The 20,799-nt window shown below is 52.6% G+C and overlaps 1 protein-coding gene across 1 annotated transcript in view; it reads left to right on the top strand.

Annotated features, from left to right (window-relative positions):
- The first annotated feature begins 3,482 nt into the window (after positions 1 to 3,482).
- RTN4RL1 (reticulon 4 receptor like 1) overlaps positions 3,483 to 20,799 on the top strand; it is a 74,245-nt gene continuing 56,928 nt past the window's right edge. Inside the window, exon 1 of the mRNA XM_037492471.2 lies at positions 3,483 to 3,681. Within this exon, the coding sequence (XP_037348368.2) occupies positions 3,669 to 3,681 (13 nt within the window). The 5' untranslated portion in view covers positions 3,483 to 3,668. The remainder of the gene's footprint in view (positions 3,682 to 20,799) is intronic.

Raw genomic sequence — 20,799 nt, 5'->3', positions numbered from 1 at the left:
GTAGGGACAGTTGATGGAAGGCACCTATCCTCTCATTACATTGCCCCACAGCCTCCATTCTGAACGAGCTGCCCAGGACCCCATTAGAAAACCAGGTGTGACATTGACCTAGACATCAAGAACAGATGTGAGCATGTCTCCCAAGACCCTGCAGTGCAGGGCATTGGGGGCTATCATTCAGTTTGGTCTGAGAACACCTCCATCTGTCCGCGGGGGTCTCCCTGCCTGAGTTACTCAGCAGCTGAGTAATTACTGCCTGACAAGAAGGCGGGCACTGTGCACCCCACATTACACCACAACACCCGCCTACAGTCGCCTCCACCCCTTGGCTGGACTCCAAAGCAGCACCCAGCCCTCCCGAGGCCTGAAATAACTCTGCTTTTTACACTCACGCCCAGCCCCAGCCAACATTCCCTAAGATGCTGGGGTTTATGGGGCAGGGGGTCACGGGGAGGCGTCTTGGGGAGGTGGAAGGAGGATTAGTGTTCCCTGATTCAGGCCCACACTTTGACATGGATCTGCTGCTGCGTGACATTGAGCAAGTCCCTCCCTGGGCCTCATTCTACTTGTGGAGGGCCTCTGCAGCTCTGTCATAGAGTTCCACTTAGCTTCTGACTGGCAGGACTCAGGCAGGTGTGGGATCAGCCCAGCCCTGCAACTGGTTGAGGCTGAGAGAAAGGTTGCCTTTCTTTCTGTTCCTGTCCCAAGATGGGCTAATTTTATTAGTCTTCAGAACAAGGTTATGTTCTCAACCTCCAAGCATTTGCACATTCTCTACTGCCTGGAATGGTCGTTTCCCTCCTAAGGCTGATGAACTGAGGCCCTGACATAACTCAGGACCTCCCTGGTGGCAGATGGGTTAAGTCTCAGCGCTATCACCTCTGCATCTGAGTTTGATCCCTGGCTAGGGAGTTAACCCACATGGCTCAGCAGACCCCTCCTGTCTTGCCCACTGCTCCCCTTAGCAGTGTGTTTCAGTGGATCTGCCTTTTCTGTTCCCCACTCTGTCTCTGGTGAATTGTCTTACCCCTGACACCCCTGCCCTACATTAGAGTTCTACCCAAAAATAAATATTAAAAAAAATAAAAAAGACATAGGGCCTCACTGGTGGTGCAAGAGTTTAAGTCGCAGCATTATGAAGTTATCCACAGCCACTGTAGCATAAGTTCGATTCTGGCCATGGAGCTAACCCACATGGCACAGGAGACCTCTCCTGTCTCTCCCGCTGCTCCTCTCAGCAGTGTATTTCAGTAGATCTGCCTGTCATCTCTGGTGAATCCTCTCACCCCCCCGCACCTCTGGCCTGTACCCCAGTTCTTTTTTTTTTTTTTTAGATTTTTTTTTTTTAATAGAGGCATGTTTTTTTCTTTATTTATTTGTTTTGCTTGTTTGTTTGTTTTGTTTATACATGCACTGGGTACAGTCAGAAGCGCGGGAGGGTGAGAGAATTCACCAGAGCCAGAGCGGGGAGCAGAGCAGGCAGAAGGACCGAAGCACACTGCTGAGGGGAGCAGCGGGCAGCAGGAGAGGTCTGCGCGCCATGTGGGACCCTCCTCCGGTGGCCGGGGAGCAGCCGGGGATTGAACCGACGCCGCAGAGGCCACGTGCAGCTTAGCAACCCAGCGCTCTACCGCTGCGCCACCGGGGAGGCCCAGTACCCCAGTTCTTAATGCGTAAATAAATCTTTAAAAAAATAAAAGACATAACTCAAATGGCGCCACTTCTTGTGAAGCCTTCCCTAATGGTCCTTTACTCCCTCACAGAACTAACAGAGTCCCTTCCACACTCTCCTCCTGTCATCTTCTAAGATGGCTTATGAATCTTTCATTCCCCACTATGCCATAAGCTTCTACAAGCCCAAACCTATTTAGTTAGCTCAAACCCAGAGCCTCAGTGTCATCAAATGCATATATGAATGAATGATACTAGCCTTTTTATTAATCTTCCTCTCATGTCAGGTTTTTCTCCAAGGAATCACATGGCTCAATTTCTCATTTCAATTAGATCTTCGCTTAGATGTCACTTGCTCAGAGCAGCTTTTCCTGACTTCGCATGTCAACTCCAGAGCATTCCCTGCTTGTTATCTACCAGACACCAATTCATCTGAACTTTTCTCATTTTTGTCTTTATTAGATTGTAAACTCCATGAAGACAGAGACATTTTCTTTTTCATTGGCTGAATCTCCAGGACTAATTGTGCTTCACATATATGACCCTCAAAAAATGTGTGGAATGAGTGACTTGACCCACTCTTTTTCCTCCCCCAGAACCCCACTTATCCTAGGCCAGTAGGGGGTGCCGCCTCCACCCAGGATCTCTCTTGACCTGAGCTTTCTCTATATTCAGCCCAGCCAACCCCCTAAGAGACCTGCTTTCTGGGCGGTGCCTCCTCTATTTTCCACGGATTCCCGGGGCAGGGTCTGTGAACGGAGAGAGATCAGAGGCCTGGTGGGCTGAAATGGCCCATTCTGAGTCCCGGATCCATCCTTTATTCTATCTCTAGGATTTGCAGCTGGGCCTCCACAAAAACAAGCTGTGTGGTCTAGTCCAGCCTGCCACCGCCCACCCAAAAAAAACAAAAACAAAAAACAACCAAAAAAACGTGTCCTGGGACACAGGGTAAGAGGCTGCTGAATTCGCAGGAGCTGGGAAGGAAGAGCCGTCGAGTCTCACAGGAGGAAGGCTAGAGGGTCAGAGGGGAGATGGGCAGCAGACGTGGACTTGTGATGGGGCTCTGGGCGGCAGTCCACCCGTCCCAGTACTCAAGCCCGCAGAAAGCACGCTTCCAGCCGCTTCTCTCGGTGACCTCCAGCCGCGAAGGGCGAGCGGGCGGGGGTTGGGTTGCGGATTGGAGCTCCGGGAAGCCCACAGGGCCTGGGAGGGGCTTTCGAGTGGCCCGACGACCGGCCAGGGGACCGAGGCAGGTACTTGGACAGACGGGGGTAGCAGCTCTTCCCCCGGGGCGGGCGCCACGAAAACACCTTGGGAGGCGGCGCCGCGCGGTTGAGCGCCGCTGTCCTGGGAATAGGACGGCGCTCGGCACCGCGAGCTGAGAGCACTTTCATAAATTTTGTATGGGAGGCGCTCCGTGAGCGGGGGCGGGGAACGGAGCGAGAGGGAGGGAGCTAGCGAGGGAGGGAGGGAGGAGGAGAGGTGGGGGAAAACTGGGGGGAGGAAGGGAGGCGCCCCGCTCCGCCGATCGCTCGGTCCTGCAAACGCGCGCCGGGCGCTTTCCCGGGAGCTCGGCGGTGCGTGCGAGCGCCCTTTGCAGCAGCCCCGGCGCCTGCTGCCCGAGGGGGCGGAGAGGAGGGGGCTACGGTCGGGCGGCCGAGAGGGGGGCGGCGTCCCCCCTCAAAACCGCCTGCAAAGTGCTCTGGGCTGCAGAAGCAGGCCGCCGGCTCAGAGGAGCAAGCCGTTCGCCCCGGGGGCTGAGCGGGCGCGCGGGGCTGCTGGGCAGCACCGCGGTTGCTGGTGGGCTCTGGTGTCCTCCGCGCGGGGCTCAGGCTCATCATGCCCCTGCGGGGCCTGGCCGCCGGGCACAAACGGATCCCCGGCTTGCCCCCGCCTCGAAGCGCTCGGATTAGCTGCAGCCGGCACCCAAGGATTTGAATCGGGACCCCGGGAGGAAGCGCGCTAGGCCGACCTCGGAGTGGCGCCCCGTGGCCAACATGCTTCGCAAAGGTGAGTTGGGAGCCGCAGGGGCAAGTTGGAGTGAAAGATCATGGAACAGAGCCCCGAGCCCGGGAGCCGCCCGAGAGCTGCCGGGTGCCGGTGCTCCGGGCCGGGCAAGCAGTCCTTGGCGGGTTGGCGGGCTTTGTGGGGACGCACCCGCCGTGGGGTTGCTGCTGGATCTCACCCCTCGTCGGTGGCCGGCGCGAGACACATTTGTTCCGCGGATCAAGCGGCCAGGCCGAGGGGTCTGACTCCACGAGGTCATTTCGTGAGCTGTCAGTGATGGAAGGGGAGCTAGCCTCCTGGGACCCTTGCTTTGTCATTATAAAGTTTTGCACTCGCGGGCTCTATCCCCTGCTCTGGCACAAGCCGCCGGCTCCTGCCGCTTTGGAGGGGCCGGGTGCAATCGAGCTCCAGTGCGGTCGGCGGTCCATCACAGCGCGGCCCGAGCGCTCGCTGTGCGCTCTAGTTCCCCAGGCGGGGCCCGGACGCGGGCACCTTCCCTGCAGACCTGCCCTGGTCCTCGGGGACGGGTTCTGGTCACCCGGCGGCCGAGGAGGACTGGCTAGCGCCTGATGTTCGGCTCCTCAAACTTTCCTTATGCCTGGAGCCGAGGGATGCGAAAGTGGAGGCCGGACCCGCAGTGTGCGCGGCCCGTGCCAGGCTCAACTTAAGGGGAGACGGCCCGGCGACCACCTCACTACAGCCCGCGGCGGGCCGGCTCACTGCCCAGCGCTGCAAAGTTGGCTTGGGCGCTGGGGAAGTCCCGCCGCGCCCCCACGTGGCTGCCGCGCGGGGAGCCGTCCCCAGGGCCCGGGGCGGGCAGGCGACCACGCCGCGATCCCGCGGGCCCCGCCATCCGCGGTCCGGATCTCCACGTCCGCCTCTTTCCCCTCCGGGTCCGCGCGGAGGGCGGCGCCCCCGCCCCTCCCCGAGACCGCCTCGCTCTGGCCGGGGCCGGGCTGCTGGCGACCCGCGGCGCCTGCGGCTGGCGGCCCCCGCCCTGCGGAGCGAGCTGAGGCTGGAGCTCAGGTAGCTGAGGGGCCTGATCCCTGCGCTCCGAGCTCCAGCCTTAATCCGCCCCTGTTTCCATGGCAACAGACCGAGGTGTCGTAAGCACAGGATTCTGACCTCACAGTAGGATGGGGAAGGAGAAAATGGGCAGGGGGAGGTGGCGGAGGAAGGGAAGCTAAGCCTCAGAATGTGCGAAGGGGAGCAGATGCGGGGGCCAAGGGAAGCCGGGGGGCAGGCCGGACAGGTGTTTGAAGAAACCACGCCTTTGCCGGAACAGCAAAGGCCGTGTTGATCTTGACTCGCTCGGTCTAGCCTCGGTTGTCCCATCGTGTCAATAGTCACAAACTTGTGTGTGACTCGTCCCCTCCACGTGGGTCGGTGCAGTTGTGGGGGGGTGGGGGAGGGAAGGCTTGGAAACCGCTTACAGCCTTTCACCGTGGTGTGGGCAAAGTCTCTGCCGCTAGTTGGAGAACCCAGTTCACTGGTAAACCCCAGGTCCTCTTCCCTGCAGAAAGAGACTAAAAGTCTCTTCAGCAAACAGCAGTGCCGGTTAGATGTCTCTGCAGAGTGTGCTTTTTACAGAGCTCAGCACAGGCCCAGGTCTGAGAAACTTGGGCCTGGAGCATATGAACTTAACACAGTGGAGAAAGCTTCCCAGGCAGTTTTAAAAGGCCGCCATGTCTAGGCTGCAGGTCTGTGATGGAGATAATAGAGAGGAGCTGACATCTCATTTCCCTTTTGGTCTTTTGTCTTTTGGCAGTTTACAGTTAAAAATGAGCCATGAAGCAGCCCACACACTTTATTGATACGGTTTAGGTGCCCAGGGAGACTTGAGCAGCCTCCAGGAGCCAGCCTTCTCCCATCCTTGCAAGCCAGAGGCACAGCTCGGGATGAGCCCAGTGCATTCTGGGGGCCGCTCCCAGGAGGGGGAGGCTCACTTACCCTGCTCAAGAGGTGGCCACTGGAGGCTTGGCAATCACGTGTGTTTGCCACTCGGTCTATTTTTCCCTTCCTGCACTGCTTGGTTGGCGGGAGAGGTTCCACCAACAAAGAGGTTTCCACCTGAATTGGCCCGAGGGAAACAGCAAAGAAGTACTTTGCTAAGCTGGGTTTGGCTCCAGTGGCCTAGAGCCTGCTGCTAGGACGTTGTGTGGGCAAAGGACTTTTATTTTGGTCCTTTTCTGGGCAATTTTTTCCCCCCGCAACCCCTGATCCTGAACCTTAGGACTTGTCATTTTTGCACATACATACAGGACACTCAGATTCTCCTTGTGGATTCTAGGTATGTGCCCAAAGCCAAAGGTATGCCTGAGGCTAATGCCAAGGGAGGTGGCCATTGAAGTTTCTGCTTCTTGGATTATTCCCAAAAGTTCCAAGCAAAAATGTTACAGCATGGGTTCAGATAGCTGTTGCCGGTTCCCTGCTTGTCAGATGCAAAGCCTGCATGGGGGCGGGGGGTGTCCCGGGCCCAAGGGAGTTCATAGTTTAATTATGATTTGGAAAGTGTTTGAAAGATGAAGCTCTCTCTACATCCGGGGGTGGGGGTGGGGGAGGGGAATGAGAAAAAAATGTACCTTATTTTTTATTTCCTTGTATCATTTTTCATTTTTGTACAATATTTGATTTTTCCCCTCATGTGTAGTACCCATAATTATCCCACCACAGCAGCACTCGTGACCATCACCATAGTCCTTTGGGCTCTTCCCTTCCCTGTTTTGACCCTTCTTTTTTTTTTTTAAAGATTTATTTATTTATTCATACAAGAACTGGAGTACAGGCAGGAGGCGTGGGGGTTGGAAGGATCCACCAGAGACAGAGTGGGGAACAGAACAGGCAGATTGACTGAAATACACTGCTGAGCGGAGCAGCGGGCGAGTCAGGAGAGGTCTGCTGTGCCATGTGGGTAGCTCCCTGGCCTGGGATGGAACTTGTGCTGCAGTGGCTGTGGATAGCTTCATCGGTTGCGTCTTAACCCCTTGCACCACCAGGGAGACCCTTGACCCTTCTTTTTAAAAAAAAAAAAAAATTTATGTATACAAGAACTGGACTGTAGACCAGAGGTGCAGGGGGTGAGAGGATTCACCAGAGACAAAGTAGGGAGCAGAACAGGCAGATCTACTGAAATACACTGCTGAGGGGAGCAGCAGGCAAGACAGGAGAGGTCTGCTGTGCCATGTGAGTCAGCTCCCTGGCGGGATGGAACTCACATTGCAGTGGCTGCAGATAGCTTCATAGTGCTGTGTCTTTAACCCTTGTGCCACCAGGAAGGTCTCTGTTTTGACCCTTCTCCCTCCCCCTCCCCTGCTGTGTGCCTCAGACCTATGGTTTACCTGCAAGTTTTGTATAAAAAATAACATATCTTTCTGCAAAGAGAAGAGCTCATAGTTTTGACAATGGAGTGGTTTGTGGAGTTTGGAGATTCAGTGGTATGAAACCCCAGAGGAGAAAGAAGGTAAGGGAAGGCGTCAGACCATGAGGGTCATGTCTCTCATTTCTGGTTATTCATTTACGGAGGGCTTGGCGCTGTCCCTGGTAGAACATTTTGGGAACTGGAGTTGCTACATTGCATCTCATAATGAACTGACTCTACTGGCCACAGCCCTACCTCTGTGAAACAGAACAGCCTGGACTCCTCAGTGGATCTTGTTGCTGACAGTGCTAAAGTCTTCAGCAGCTACTTGTCTGCGTTTCCATCTCCTGGCCTACCCTGGCAGAACCAGGGATATAAAAAGCCATCTGGTCAGAGATGAGAAGCGGGCAGGGTCACTGAGGCACCCAGCACCATTCAGGGAGAAAGGGTGGCATGCTGGGGGTTTAGCTTTGCCAGAAGTGGGGCCTGGTTAAGGTCAGGATCTATGATTTTCATTTTCAGAGCTACAAAAACAGAATGCAAATCAACAGCCTCTGGGCTAATACAGAACCTTAAAGTTTTTGTCTTGTTAAGCAAGGAAATAGAGTGCCAAATAGGCTTTGTTAAGTGGCAGTCTAATTAATAATTTAAAATCTTGTAGCTGTCTTTCATTAGAATTTATCTGTACATCAACCACAAAATCAGTCAAACACACTCATTTATAAGTTAATGCCATCTCTGAATAATTCAGCAAGGCCTAGATTAGGGCCTGCAACCCAGTAAGATGCATTTTGTTCTTTGGGTTTCCATAGCTAGACGAACTGGCCTGGTGGCTAGACTAGGTCTTTTCTGTGGGAAAAAGGGAAGCTAGATAGAGGAAGGGACCATAGGGTTGTCAGGTGCCTGGTTGAGTTGAATCCAGAAGTTCCCCTGTGACCAGAGTGTTTCCTGTGGTCAGGGGTGAACAGATTCCACCTCTTGAACTGTTGCTCATATGGCCCACCTAGGCCCCAGTGGAGAGAGCAAGACGAGTGTGTTCTATGATGCCAACTCACTCTTCTTCTGCAGAGGAAGTGTAGAGGGGGACTAGAGTCCTGTTCGAGAGGGTTGAGTAGGAGGCTCTTTAGCCCAACTCCAGGCACAGAAGAAGAATTTTGATCTCCCCTGCCCAATTTTGTCTCGCTCAAGGAGTGCATCCTGTTGGAACCAGTCTCTCTAAAACAGCTTCTTTAATTGGGAATTTCTGTGCTGCCTTTCTCTAGAAATCTCCTAGTCCTTATGCCAGAAAATAGAAGCCCAGAGGAGGAATTTTAGGGGAGCACCAGGACACCCCAACAGAGAGGAGAGGCAGAGTTGCTAAATAAAGTCTATGCAAGCATTTTCTCACCAGAAGCCAGAATGAAAGCAAGAAAAGCAATGCAATGTGCCCCTTGTGAGTTAGACAACGTAGAAAATGTGTTTTGGTTCAGTTCCTGTCATGCCAACATGGGGCCAATTCCTCAATGCAGTTTTCAGGTTTATTTTCTACAGGGAAGCTATTCAGAACCCAACTTGGGCACATTGGCTCCCCGACAACAGGAACGGATCCCAGAGTTTCTGGTCTCTGTTTCAGCCCACCAACCCAAGCCCTCTGTCCTAAAGGGGTGTATTTGTGGAGACCAGGTAGATAAGTGAGCAGACGGTGTAGCTGATGCAGGAGAGGTTCTTGGCCAAGTCTGAAAAGAGAACGTCTTGTTAGGAAAAGAAAAGGGCACGGGAAGGGTAGGTATTTGCCCCCTGACCCCCTGTGACTGAGTTGACAGCAGATGGGATTGAGGAGGGAAGCTTGTGGGATGAATCCAACTCCAAGTTTGCAGTCCGAGCCTGAAAAAGGACAGAGCAGAAGTTCACTTGCGGGAGAGGAGAAGGAGGGGGCAGGCATTGTGAAGGATGTCAAGAACGGATCTGTTTGGTACCATCTGCAGTGAAGTAGTGGTTAAGGTTAAAGCAGAGAGGAGATGACAGGGAGGGAACAGATGGCCAAGGAAGCAAAATAGCTGGCGAAACGGGAACAAAGCCTCCAGGGACAGCAGAAGGCAGGACCTCCGCGCAGAGTGCCGGAAGCAGCCCGTCCTCGGGGTACTCTGGCCAGGCCATTCTGAGTAGCAGTGAGGAGTGGAGCAGGGACCCTAGAGAGGGGACTTCTTCAAGGCCTGGGAGAAGACCTAAGGAGAGGCCAACTTGAAGGTTAGAGGGCCCAGGAGCAGCTCCCTCCTTAGATGTTGCAGAACTGGAAACAGGATGCCCACCTGAGTTGGTGTCCATTGCCACAGCAAGGTGACGCCACCTTGGGTTTCAGAGCATGCTTGGTTGAGCCTGCTGGGAGAGGAGGTATGGGAGCTAGCTAGCTGGAAGCTAGCTGGACAGCAGGGAATGAACCAGTTTTCCCAAACTGCCTTGGATCCACGTATGCCAATCCCTGTGCAGGTGCTGACAACAACTGCTTATAATTGTTGATGGACCCAGCAATTATACTCCAGGCCTCATCTCCTGTAATCTCCACAACCACCCTGCAGCTGAGTCTGTGCTTGTCCCTGCTACACAGATAAGGAAACTAAGGCACAGAGAAATGAGGTCCTTTGCCCTTGGTCATGCAGTTGGCACACTGTAGTGTCAGGATGCAATCCTAGGCCCGTCTGCCTCTTCCTTTTTCTCTTAACCTCTGTGTTTCACTGTCTCACCTACCCATCTGCCTTGATTTATATGACATTTGTTTTGTGGGGTGCTGGGCACTGCTGAATCATTTATGTCTCGTTAGAGTTCCCTGGTAGTTTCCATGCACACCCCCCTGGTTTCCCCTCAGGAATGCCTCTGGCTGGGATGTGGGGTTTCTGGAACCCTAAGCCACTATCTTATTGTCCTCTTCTACCCTATCTGGACACACCCTTCACCTACTATCTCCTGCTCTGATTTCATTACATCCATCCTACCTGCTTTCAGTCCCTGAGAAAGGCAGGGTCGTGGTTTGAGGGCTGGAGCCCCTCCATGCATTGCTCTCTCCCTGGCTTCCCTTCTAGGCTGATGTTGTAGACTGATCAGTGGTTGTCTGGGGGAGCACCAGCCCCAGAACATACTGTCCCAGATGGGTAGCAGTTACACGCTGGATGGGACCCATCCACCTGGATCTGCCCCTCCTCTTCGAGAGCCCTCCATTCCTCCTGGTGGGCATCCCTATGGCCAGTGTGAACGAGCCTGTTAGCTGGATGGCAACCGCTAAACCCAGAGAGAGGCCAATGCTGGCTGTGATTTGGAAAGAAAGAAAACTAAGGTGGAGAGTTTAGCTGATCTCACAGTATAGAAGAGCAGATTTTCACCTTTGAGTGAGGCGCTCCCCTCCACCTGGTAATGGATCTAACAGAGAATCTGTGATTACTGTCTAATCTGTCAGGGAAGTTGGGATCCTAAACTGCAAACAACCCTGGCTCTCTGATTCCGAGGAGTCGCTCTGGAGGCCTCCATGCTGGCCCAGCAAGAGGGTTGGCACACTACAGTGTGCATGTGAGTGTGTGTGTATGCCTGTGTGTGCACGAGCTCGCGTGCAGAAACACACCTGGTAAGCATGCAAAGGGCTCAGCAAGTGTGAGTGCCTTTGGCCCTCTATCGCAGAGCAGAGCACCCTGAGTGTACTTGCCTAGTCTGCGGGCCCTGCAGCCTAGTCGGCACCCACGCCCAGGTCCACTAGCATGCTGTTGGCTCCGAGGCAGGCTGCTGAGCCACACACCGGGGGGCCTAGGAGTGGGCGGGCTAGCGCTTATGTGCCGCATGTCAGAGCTGAGCCTGGTGAGTGGGTGTGTGGCTCACGTTAAGGAGGGTGGGCCTGATTCATCACATCTGCCGGGGCAAAGGCCACTGTAGCCATGAGAGATGGTGACTGTTGGCACTTCCAGGACTGATTCCATAGTTGGTGTGGGTCTGCAGGAAATTGAGCAAGTCTCCCCCCAAGTCAGAAGAAAAGCTCTCAGCCCACTGAAGTGGTGTGAAAGTTTGCTTCTGTCTCTAAAATTGTCCTAGCAAAGTTTGTCATCTCCCTCACTGGGCACCCGAGCCAACACCTAGTGAAGGGGGCTTTTACATATGCTTATATAGATTCATGAGGCCCTAGGGGGAAAATTGGCATTCTTTCTACCATGATTTATTTATAGGGCAATTGGATGATGGAAAGGTGGAGGCTAAGGTGCCTCCATTAATGAGAAGCACACAAGGCAGGAAGCCTTGCTCTGCATTTGACATTTAGTGGGGTGACTCCTACCAGGGAGCTGCTTCTTCTTTTAGAAGGTTTTGCCTTTAATGTTCTATTCATGGGCTTGTCTGAGCAGGCTGAGAGAAGGAAGGTGCATGCCGTGAGGTGGGCTTTGGGGTTGAGGCTGGCCGGTCTTGGGGGAGGCAGGGCCTGTAGGTCACTGAATGGGGAATCAGTTGGAGTCTGGGGAAAGTGACTCCGCCCCTGGGCCATGGGCAGCCTTGTTGGAATGTGCCGCATGCAGCATGATGTGGGTGTTTGCTTTTCCATCTGTGTCTGTCTTTACTGGCCGCCAGGATCTGCCTCATAGCTGCCCTGTATGGCCCTGGTTTTGCCTGGCCACGGCCCTTTTCTTCCTGGGCACTGTGGGGTGGTGGCAAGACCACCAAAATTGGAGTCCAGGCTGCATTTAGTTCCATCTCTGTGACTGACTCATGAGGATCCTGGGCACATTTTCTCCTCTTTGGGCCTCAGTTTCCTCCTCTGCAATATGACTAGACTGATGACTTTCCCATTGTTGTTCAGTGGGGAGAGTGTCTTCAAGTGCCATCTGGTGTCACAGCCCAGAGTAGAAAACAGGTTAGTGCAGGGCCTCCCTGATGGTGCAGGGGTTAAAGTCTCAGTGCTATCAAGCTGTCGCCAGCCACTGCAATTAAGAGTTCGATTCCTGGCCAAGGAAATAACCCACATGGCGCAGCAGACCTCTCCTGTCTCGCCCACTGCTTCCCTCAGCAGTGTATTTCAGTAGATCTGCCCATTCTGCTTCCCACTCTGTCTCTGGTGAATCCTCTTACTCTCTGCACCTTTGGCCTACACCCCAGTTCTTGTATGCATGAATAAATAAGAATAAATCTTTTTTTAAACAGATTTATTTATTTATTTATTTATTTATACAAGCACTGGGTACAGTCAGAAGTGCAGGAGGGTGAGAGAATTCACAAGAGCCAGAGCGGGGAACAGAACAGGCAGACTGACGAAATAGTCTGCTGAGGGGAGCAGTGGGCACGGCAGGAGGTCTGCACGCTATGTGGGATCCTCGCCAGCCTCCGGGGATGGAACTGGCACTGCAGAGGCTGCGGGCAGCTTTGTAGCCCAGTGCTCAACCACTGTGCCACCAGGGGAGGCCCAAGAATAAATTTTTTAAAAAAAAAGAAAACAGTTTAGAGGTGGAACAAGGGACCCTCTCTGGACAAAATGCCACCCAGGCAGCCCCTCCACTTGGGAGACTGGGAGGCCTCTGTGGCCTCCTGGCAAGAAAGTATACACAGGAGGTCCACTGGCTATGTGTGTGTGGTGTGCACAGGGCCTGGGGTTTGAGCATGTGCCTCTGCAGTGGAACTGGGTTGTTTCTTCATCTCCTTTTGGTGCCTCATGACCACTGAGCTCTCTGAGAGGAGCTGTCTGCCCTTGGAGTCTCCTTGCTCTCTCCTCCCTCTCATTCCTTGGAATACTGGCTGTCTCCCCCGTCACCCCACTGTCACAGATCTGGCTTGATGCTGACCCAACCGGACATTTTTCTTGTCTCACCTGACCTCTGGGGACTTTGCCTCTGTCGGTCATAGTTTCCCCGTGGCTTCCCTGCCTGCAGCTCTCTTGGTCTTTCTCCTATCTGTGGCAGCTCCTTTTCAGTCTTCTTTGCCAGCTTGACCACTCCTTGCCATCTCCTAAAGGTGGCGCCTCCCTAGTCATTGTTCTGGTCCTCTGACACTGGGCTCTGGGCAGCTTCCACACACAGCATGACGGCCATGCCCATTGCTGACTCCCCTCATATTGCCAGCTGAGAGGTTGCTTTTGATGCCCAGAGACAACTTCCAATGGACATGCCCCCTTCTGCCTCACCCAACATACCTCCACTCCTGCCAGACAGGCCTCATAGTTGGCTTGCCTGAAACATTGATCCCAGTTAGAACCTGAGCTGGCAGCACACATACTTCCTCCCCTTTTCCCTCACCCTGACATCTGACACCATCATCCTCCCAGGTTCCCACAACCCAAGAACTGGACACACAGATGACTCCTCCCCACCCCCACCCCACAGCCTTCCCTATTAGTTTATCATGAAGTGCTGCTCGTTCTCCCTCGGTATCCTTCACACCTCCTCTTCTCCCTGCCTCCACACTAGCCCAGGCCACCACCACCTCCCCTACCATCCCAGCAGCCTCCCTGCCTCTACTTTGGCCTTTACCCAATCCAGTGGTCAAATTCTATAATGCTACGTGATCTCATCCCTCTTTTGCTCGAAAACCTTCAGTGACTCTTTCTTCAGGAGATGGCCAGACTGCCTAGCTTACGGTCAGATTCTTTTGCCCATGCCTGCCTACTGTTCTGGCCTCTTCTCTTCACTCTCCACTTTGAACTCTGAGGTCCAGGTCTAATGAACTTCTTTGAACCGAATCTTGCTCTCTCTCGTTCTGGGGACTTACACAAACAGCTCATTCTGCCTAGAACACTCTGCTGTCTCTCCCCCTTCACTCCTCCTCTTTAGGACTCAGCTTATACATCATCTCCTCTGGGAAATCTTCCAATCTCCCCTGGACTAGGAAGGTGGGTTCTGACTGTCCCATAATCCTTTGGACTTCTGTCATTGTACTCAACCTATGGTGTTGAAATTACTTTAATATTATCTGACTTCCCTGCTAGATGGAAACTTCCACAAGGAGAATGGTTCCTCTTTATCCCTTGTCCCTCCAGACTCTCTCTCTTTCCCATTCTCTGTCCTAGGATGTTGGCCTGTCCAACTTTGACAATAGGCTCTCACACCCTCTTGCTTCCAGTTGGGTTTATCCAGTGTTGAGTCACTAGGGACTCTCTGTGTCTCTCCACTACATTTCACCCAAAGGTTTTCCCAGAAGTACAACCTGAGACAAAGATTCAGGTGTAAGTCACTCACTTGGGAGGTGTCCCAGGAAACACCAGTAGGGAAGTGGGGACTTGAGATAGAGAAATGAGGAAGCCAATATGACTGCTTTGTCAGTAGTTATTGCTGTGGGCAACCACAGCTCAATTCCCCTCAGGCACTTTGGGATAGGTCTAGAACATGCACCTCAAAGTTATCTCACCCAAAGGGGTATTAATACACAACTCCCACCGGCCATTGGCTAAGTGCCATTCCTATGGGCGTATTAATTCCCCTGAACTTTTGGCCTGCTCTGTGGGCGAGCAAAGGTAGTTCCACTGCTAGAGAAAGAGTTTCTGGCATTGAAAGTCAGGCTGGTGTGTGCAGAAATGGTTAAATCAAGGGATCCAGTCAGGGCCTCACCGCATCATCAGCTAGGCACTTGCCAGGCATCTCCATAGCTCTGTCTCAGGTTCAGTGGGTGCTCCTGCCCCTTCCTCAGTCCCCAGGAGGGGGAGACTGATTATCTCTTAGAGGTTCCCTCCCCCCTATTCTCACTTTTATTATACACTCATCAAATTACTCAACCTCAGAGTGTTCTCTGTTTCCTACCAGGACGTGATTGAAACAGTGTCCTCTCCCAAATAAAATGGCCGCACACTGACATTTGGTAAACAGTATAGAATCGATAACCAATGTCATGTCTTTATGAGTTGATTAACAATGCTGATCGAATGATTGTACGTTTAAGTTGGGGGAAACTGGATACCAAAATCTAATTTTTTAATTGTTCTGTAACCATAAGAACAATTAAATCATGATAATCCAGGGTTTAAAAAAAAAAAAAAGACAGAACAGAGAAACTTACTATCAGGTACCGGGAATATTTTCCATGAGGAGGACATAAAGATGCCACAGTTTTCACTGTACAATGCCTCAAAGCAGAAAAGGAGAAAAGGCAGGTAGGTTTATGAACCTCAAGTTACAGATGAGGACACTGAGGCTCAGAGGGGCTGCATGTGGCTTCTTATTTTATTTATTTATTTATTTTAAAAGATTTAATTATATGCATACAAGAGCTGGGGTGTAGGTCAGAGGAGTGTGGGGTGAGAGGATTCACCAGCGACAGAGTGGGAAACAGAACAGGTAGACTGAAATACACTGCTGAGGGGAGGAGTGGGCGAGTCAGGAGAGGTCTGCGGCTCCATGTGGGTAGCTCCCTGGCTAGCCAAGGATCGAACTCGTGCTGCAGAGGCCGCTGACAGCTTCACAGGCTGCATCTTAACCCCTTGCACTACCAGCGAAGCCCTCTTACTATTTTTAAAGATTTATTTATTTATGCATACAAGAACTGGGGTACAGGTCAGAGGTGTGGGGGGAGGGGGGAATGAGAGGATTCACCAGAGACAGAGCGGGGAACAGAACAGGCAGACTGACTGAAATACACTGCTGAGGGGAGCAGTGGGCGAACCAGGAGAGGTCTGCCTCACCATATGGGTAGCTCCCTGGCCAGCTATGGATAGCTTCATAGTGCTGACTCTTAACCCCTTGTGCCACCAGGAAGGCCCTGCGTGTGACTTCTTGAGGGCCCAGGCTACTGCCACCCCAGCCCAGCCTGACTCTACTCCTCTGTGGCTCCAGGAATCAAGCAAGCACAGAAAGACTGGAGCGCAGAGAATGCCCAGCAGGGTAGGAGGTATGGGGGAGAAGAAAGAGCACTCTCACTTGGAAAAGTTTAGGGTTGTACTAGGCAGATTTTTACGGAACAAAATTTGCACTATTGATTCCGTGGCAAATGAAAACCTCTTGTGGGCACTCTAGGCTTCAGAGATTTGAAATGTTTAATGAGGCTGGACTGAACAAGAGGAGATGAAATTGCCAGACGAAACTGAGCTCAGGTGGTGCCAGGGGTGAGAAGACGCTGCGTCTTTTGTCTTTTCTCCCATTTGTGAAAATGGTAAAATTCGTTACTTTGAACTGCTTTCTCCGCTCACAGGGAGGACTCCCGGGTTGTTGCCCATGACTGCGGTTGAAATAGAACCTCTGGGCAGAGTTACAGAGGCCAGGGCAGTTCATAGGGCCATACTCAGAAGAATATGCCAGCCAAAGGGGAAATTTTACCATGAAATCATGGGAAGTGATTGGCCCTGGGGCTGCCTCGAGGTAGCAGTGGTTAGCATCTTCCTGTAAATGGCCTTCTGCCTCTGATGGGCAGTATTTCTGTCTTCCTTGACGGATTCAAGGTAGCTTGTTGGAAATGGGGGATTATTGCAAGGAGATGCATGACCTAGAAGCCTTCAGGGGAAGGGGTAGCTCTAGGGTCCCTGTCATGGCCTTACTGCCTTCCTCCCCCAGCCCAGCTCTCCTGCTCTGCCCCACTGCCTGCTCCCTGACTTTCCACCAGGCGGCCCAATTTGGCTGCCCAGGACTGCTTGCTCTTCCAGCCAGCCTGTCATCCCCTCCTCCCACTGCTAATTGTCTCATCCTCTTGGTATTCCCAGCTTTTTTTTTTCCCCAGAAGGAAGACTCCAGTTGAGGCAGCAATTTTTTTCCATGTCAAAGCATTTTCTAGGTTACGGTCACCTATGGATTGTTTATCCATGCCTGAGCTAGCTGTGTTTTGTTCTATCAGCCCAGAAGCTCTCTCCTTTGTCAAACATTTATTTAACAACTACTGAGTGCCTGCCTACTCCTGGCTTGGCATTGAGGATGAAGCAATGAATAAAAACCAAGTTTCCTGTTCTTATGGCACTTACATTCTAATAGGGGGAAAGAAACAATAAATGACGAACTATATTCTGTCAGGTGGGGATAAGTGGTTAGAGAAAATTTACAGAAGGTTAATTAAGGAACAGAGAGCTGTTATTTACAGAGGTTGGCCAGGAAGCATTTCTTTGAACAGAGACCTAAGTGAAGCGAGGGAAGGCTCTCTTCAGCTCTCAGAGTACTTCTGCTCTGAAGCAGAGTTCTCCAGGCAGCGGGAACAGCAGGTGCAAAGGCCCTGAGGCTGGAGTTTGCTTGATATGATAACTGCCTACCTCTGGTGCTGGGGCTGTTGTCAGGGCAGGAATTATGAGGAGTAGCCCATAGAATAGTTTCAAGTCCTTTGGCGAGGACCAGCGCATGGGGTGAGTCCCAAGTCCATTACCACTTGGTCAGAGGAGGAGCCAAAGCACAGACTGAAGCAACATCTATGGGAAGGGATGTGCTAAGCAATGGGCTTTCTGGGGGCGGGGGTCTCCCTTCCCATTGAGGGCAGCCATCTCTCCTTGGCTGTTAATGTAGCTATAGCCTGAGTACAAGGTCAGAGATCAGTTCCCACAAGCACCCCCACCCCCGCCTCAATTTTTTTTCCAACATGTGACACATGGAATTTAGTTCTGTGTATGGGCTTATTTTTTTCACTCATTTGTGTATCAGCCTTTTGTCCCTGGAGTACAGTTTTTGAACTTCCCAAGTAACGTGTGCACACATGGCAGAAAACACTGGGAAACCATAAATTGGCAACCAGAAGAAGAATCACTATAATCTCACAACTCAGAGCGAAGTGAGACTATGCAGTAGGTGCTGTCTACACTGCTTCCCTGCATGCACACATGTATGCCCTGCCTCGCTGAGTTAACAGCGTATCTCAAACACCTTTGTAGAGGGATGATTCAAAACCTGTTTTGTTTTTTTTTTATCTTGTTTTTCTTCTTTTTTTTTTTTTTTTTAAGATTTAATTATTTATTTATACAAGCACTGGGTACAGTCAGAAGCGCGGGAGGGTGAGAGAATTCACCAGAGCCAGAGCGGGGAGCAGGCAGAGGAACTGAGGTACACTGCTGGGGGGAGCAGCAGACAGCAGCGGAGGTCTGCGCGCCATGTGGGACCCTCCTCTGGTGGCCGGGGAGCAGCCGGGGATCGAACCGGCGCCGCAGAGGCCGCGGGCAGCTTCGCAACCCAGCGCTCAACTGCTGCGCCACCGGGGAGGCCCTCAAAACCTGTTTTAATGTCAGCAGAATGCTTTGCTAAATGACTGCCAGGCCTCTTGGGGTGTGCAGTTGGAGACTAGGCCACAACCAACACTTGTGCACATGCCTTGGCCCATGTGCTGTGTGTGGGCTTCTGGGCAAGGGAGGGAGGATAGGGGAGATGTCAAGGCCCTCACAGGGAGGTGGATAAGTGGAGGCTATTGTGGGAGGACACTGCCTCTCAGGCAGGCAGGCTTGGTCCACCCCACACAGCAGCCAGCTGGACCTGAAGCCTCCAGTAATTTGGCTCAGAGGTGTGTGCTCATCATGAACATGGCTTAGGCGTCCAGTGAAGCAGGCTGTGCGCGAACCAGAGAGGAAGTGAATTTAGAGGCTTTGCTTTTCCTTGAGGTTGGGATATCTATGGCACCAAAAGCTCCTGAGGATGGGGAGAATAAGGAAGCACTTGTCCCTCACTTCTGATTTGGACCAGGGGGTATGTATGGTTTTGACAGATTTGTAGGCCCTTTCAAACTTGGTGCTAGAAGAAACACAATAACTCAGTTGGGAAAACTGAAGCTCAGAGTTGTGGTAATTTGTTCAACAGCACACAGCAGCAGGGGCAGTGCAGCTGATATGTTCCATAGAATTTCCAGAGTATGCTGCCAGGTAACATGCCCCTTATCCTGGACCCCACCCCTCGCCTCTCCCTGTGCTTCTACCCCAGAGAAGCCCACACTGGTGGCCTTTCCAGCTGTGCTAGTGGCTGCTCTGTAGATCTTCCCACAAAAGGGAAGAGTCTGGTAGGACAGGCTCATTCTGGAAGTTATGGGCCAAGTTCTTTATCTCCAAATGGGTTGGTTAAACATGTAGGATCTGGCCAGTTCCAGGTTCAAGTCCTGGAAATGACCTTTTTCTCTGAACTTGAATTTCTCCATCTATAGAACAGGGATAATAATGGGGCCTCCCTGGTGGTGCAGGGGTTAAACACAGCACTATCAAGCTATCTGCAGCCACTGCAGCACAAGTTCAATCCCCCACCAAGGAGCTGACACACATGGCACAGCAGACCTCTCCTGTCTCTCCCGCTGCTCCCCTCAGCAGTGTATTTCAGTCAGTCTGCCTGTTCTGCTCCCCACTCTCTCTGGTGAATCCTCTCACCCCCCACACCTCTGGCCTACACCCTACTTCTTGTATACATAAAGAAATAAATCTTTAAAAAAAAAAACACAGGGGTAATAAGAATGCCTCTCTTGCAGGTTGTGAAGATTAAAGGAGACCATGCTGGTAAAGCTCTCAGCACTTTCTGGTACCCTAGAATAGGAGCTCAGTGGGTGCTGCCCTCAGACTTAGTGGCAGTAACTTTTTGGGCATCCTTCCTGCAGGCTGGACCAAACTGCTCTTTGGAGCCTCTTGTGTTCAGGCCAGCCCTGGCCAGGGGCAGGATTCTCAGGAGCAGCTGGGACAGGTCACCTTGGGCAAAGAGGGACCCCCTGTTTGGCCAAGACTGACTGTCTTGGACTCTCTGCCCCCCTGTACCCAGAACTAGGGAGAAGGCCCTCCAAGTGCCCGGGGAGCTGTGGGAAGCATTCCCAAGTAGTTGTCACTAAGAAGAGTGAGATAAGCCTGAAGTTCTCTCCCCAGAAAACTGGTGCTTCGTCCTCCAGGTGCTGGCCCAAAGCCCTGCCTCTGCTCAGCTGCCTCTTCCTTCTTCCAGAGACAGGGGCTCTCGGGTTGCAACGCCCCAGCCCAGAGCCTCAGTCTCTTGGCCTGTGAATCAGACATGGCTTCTTGACTGGTTCCTCTTCGACTTATTCCTGGTCTGCTCAGGCTTTCCTGCTGCTTCTGTGTGTTGAGCAAAGCCTATGAGAGCAAGGACTGTGGATCCAGGTGGGACACCTGGAGCCCTGCTCTACCACTTACCAGCTACCTGACCTGGGACAAAGGCTTTCCATTCTTTGGGCCTCTGTTTTGTCATCTGAAAAGTGGAGCCAATGCCAGTCGCCTCGTGGGGTTCTGAGACTCACCACCAAGTGGATATAACGTGCCTTCCTGGTATGTAGCTAGGCCTCAGTGCAACCTGCTATTGTGTCTTCATCGTCCTCTGTTGCTCAACAGCCAAGAACCGAGGACTATTGTGTACCAGATTCTGTGGGGACTCCATGTCCCTAAATGAAAATGCCACAGTCCTATTCTTGCGGCTAACCTCCTTGACTGTAGCCTCCTTGTAGATGCCTTTGTTCCAGACCCCACCCGTCCTGTGGGAGGATCCACAGCAAAAGAGGCTGTTACCTGCCTACCTGAAGGATCAGACCTGGCTGGCTTTCAGACCCTTGTGGGTTCTTTGGCGTCTTTGCACCAAACTGACAACCTGCCCCCTTTTCAGCAGGCAGAGAGAATCCTGGACCACTGAAAAGGATGTGTCTAGGGAGTTGACAGTGCCCCTGGGTGAAGCCCTCAGAAGCCTGGGGCAAGAGCTCTCACCCCCCGCCCCCAGGAGGAGGAGCCAGAATCGATTTCTGTCTTAACACTCTTTTGAAAAGAACAGTAACATGGGGAAGGTCGGCTATGGTAGAGGGTTTGTCCTGAGGGAGAAGCTGGGAGAGAAAGGGCTGGGGGGTGCATGCTGCAGGGCTCTGTGCAGCCCCAAATGGGGTGAAGACCCTTCCCACCTCTCTGCTCTGCGGACAAGGGC

This window comes from Talpa occidentalis, unplaced genomic scaffold, assembly GCF_014898055.3.
Source record: "Talpa occidentalis isolate TD23 unplaced genomic scaffold, MPIMG_talOcc4v2.1 talOcc4.7, whole genome shotgun sequence".
Lineage (NCBI taxonomy): Eukaryota > Metazoa > Chordata > Mammalia > Eulipotyphla > Talpidae > Talpa > Talpa occidentalis.
Note: the sequence above shows the minus strand (reverse complement) of the source record. Positions and strands in the feature narration are given on the sequence as shown.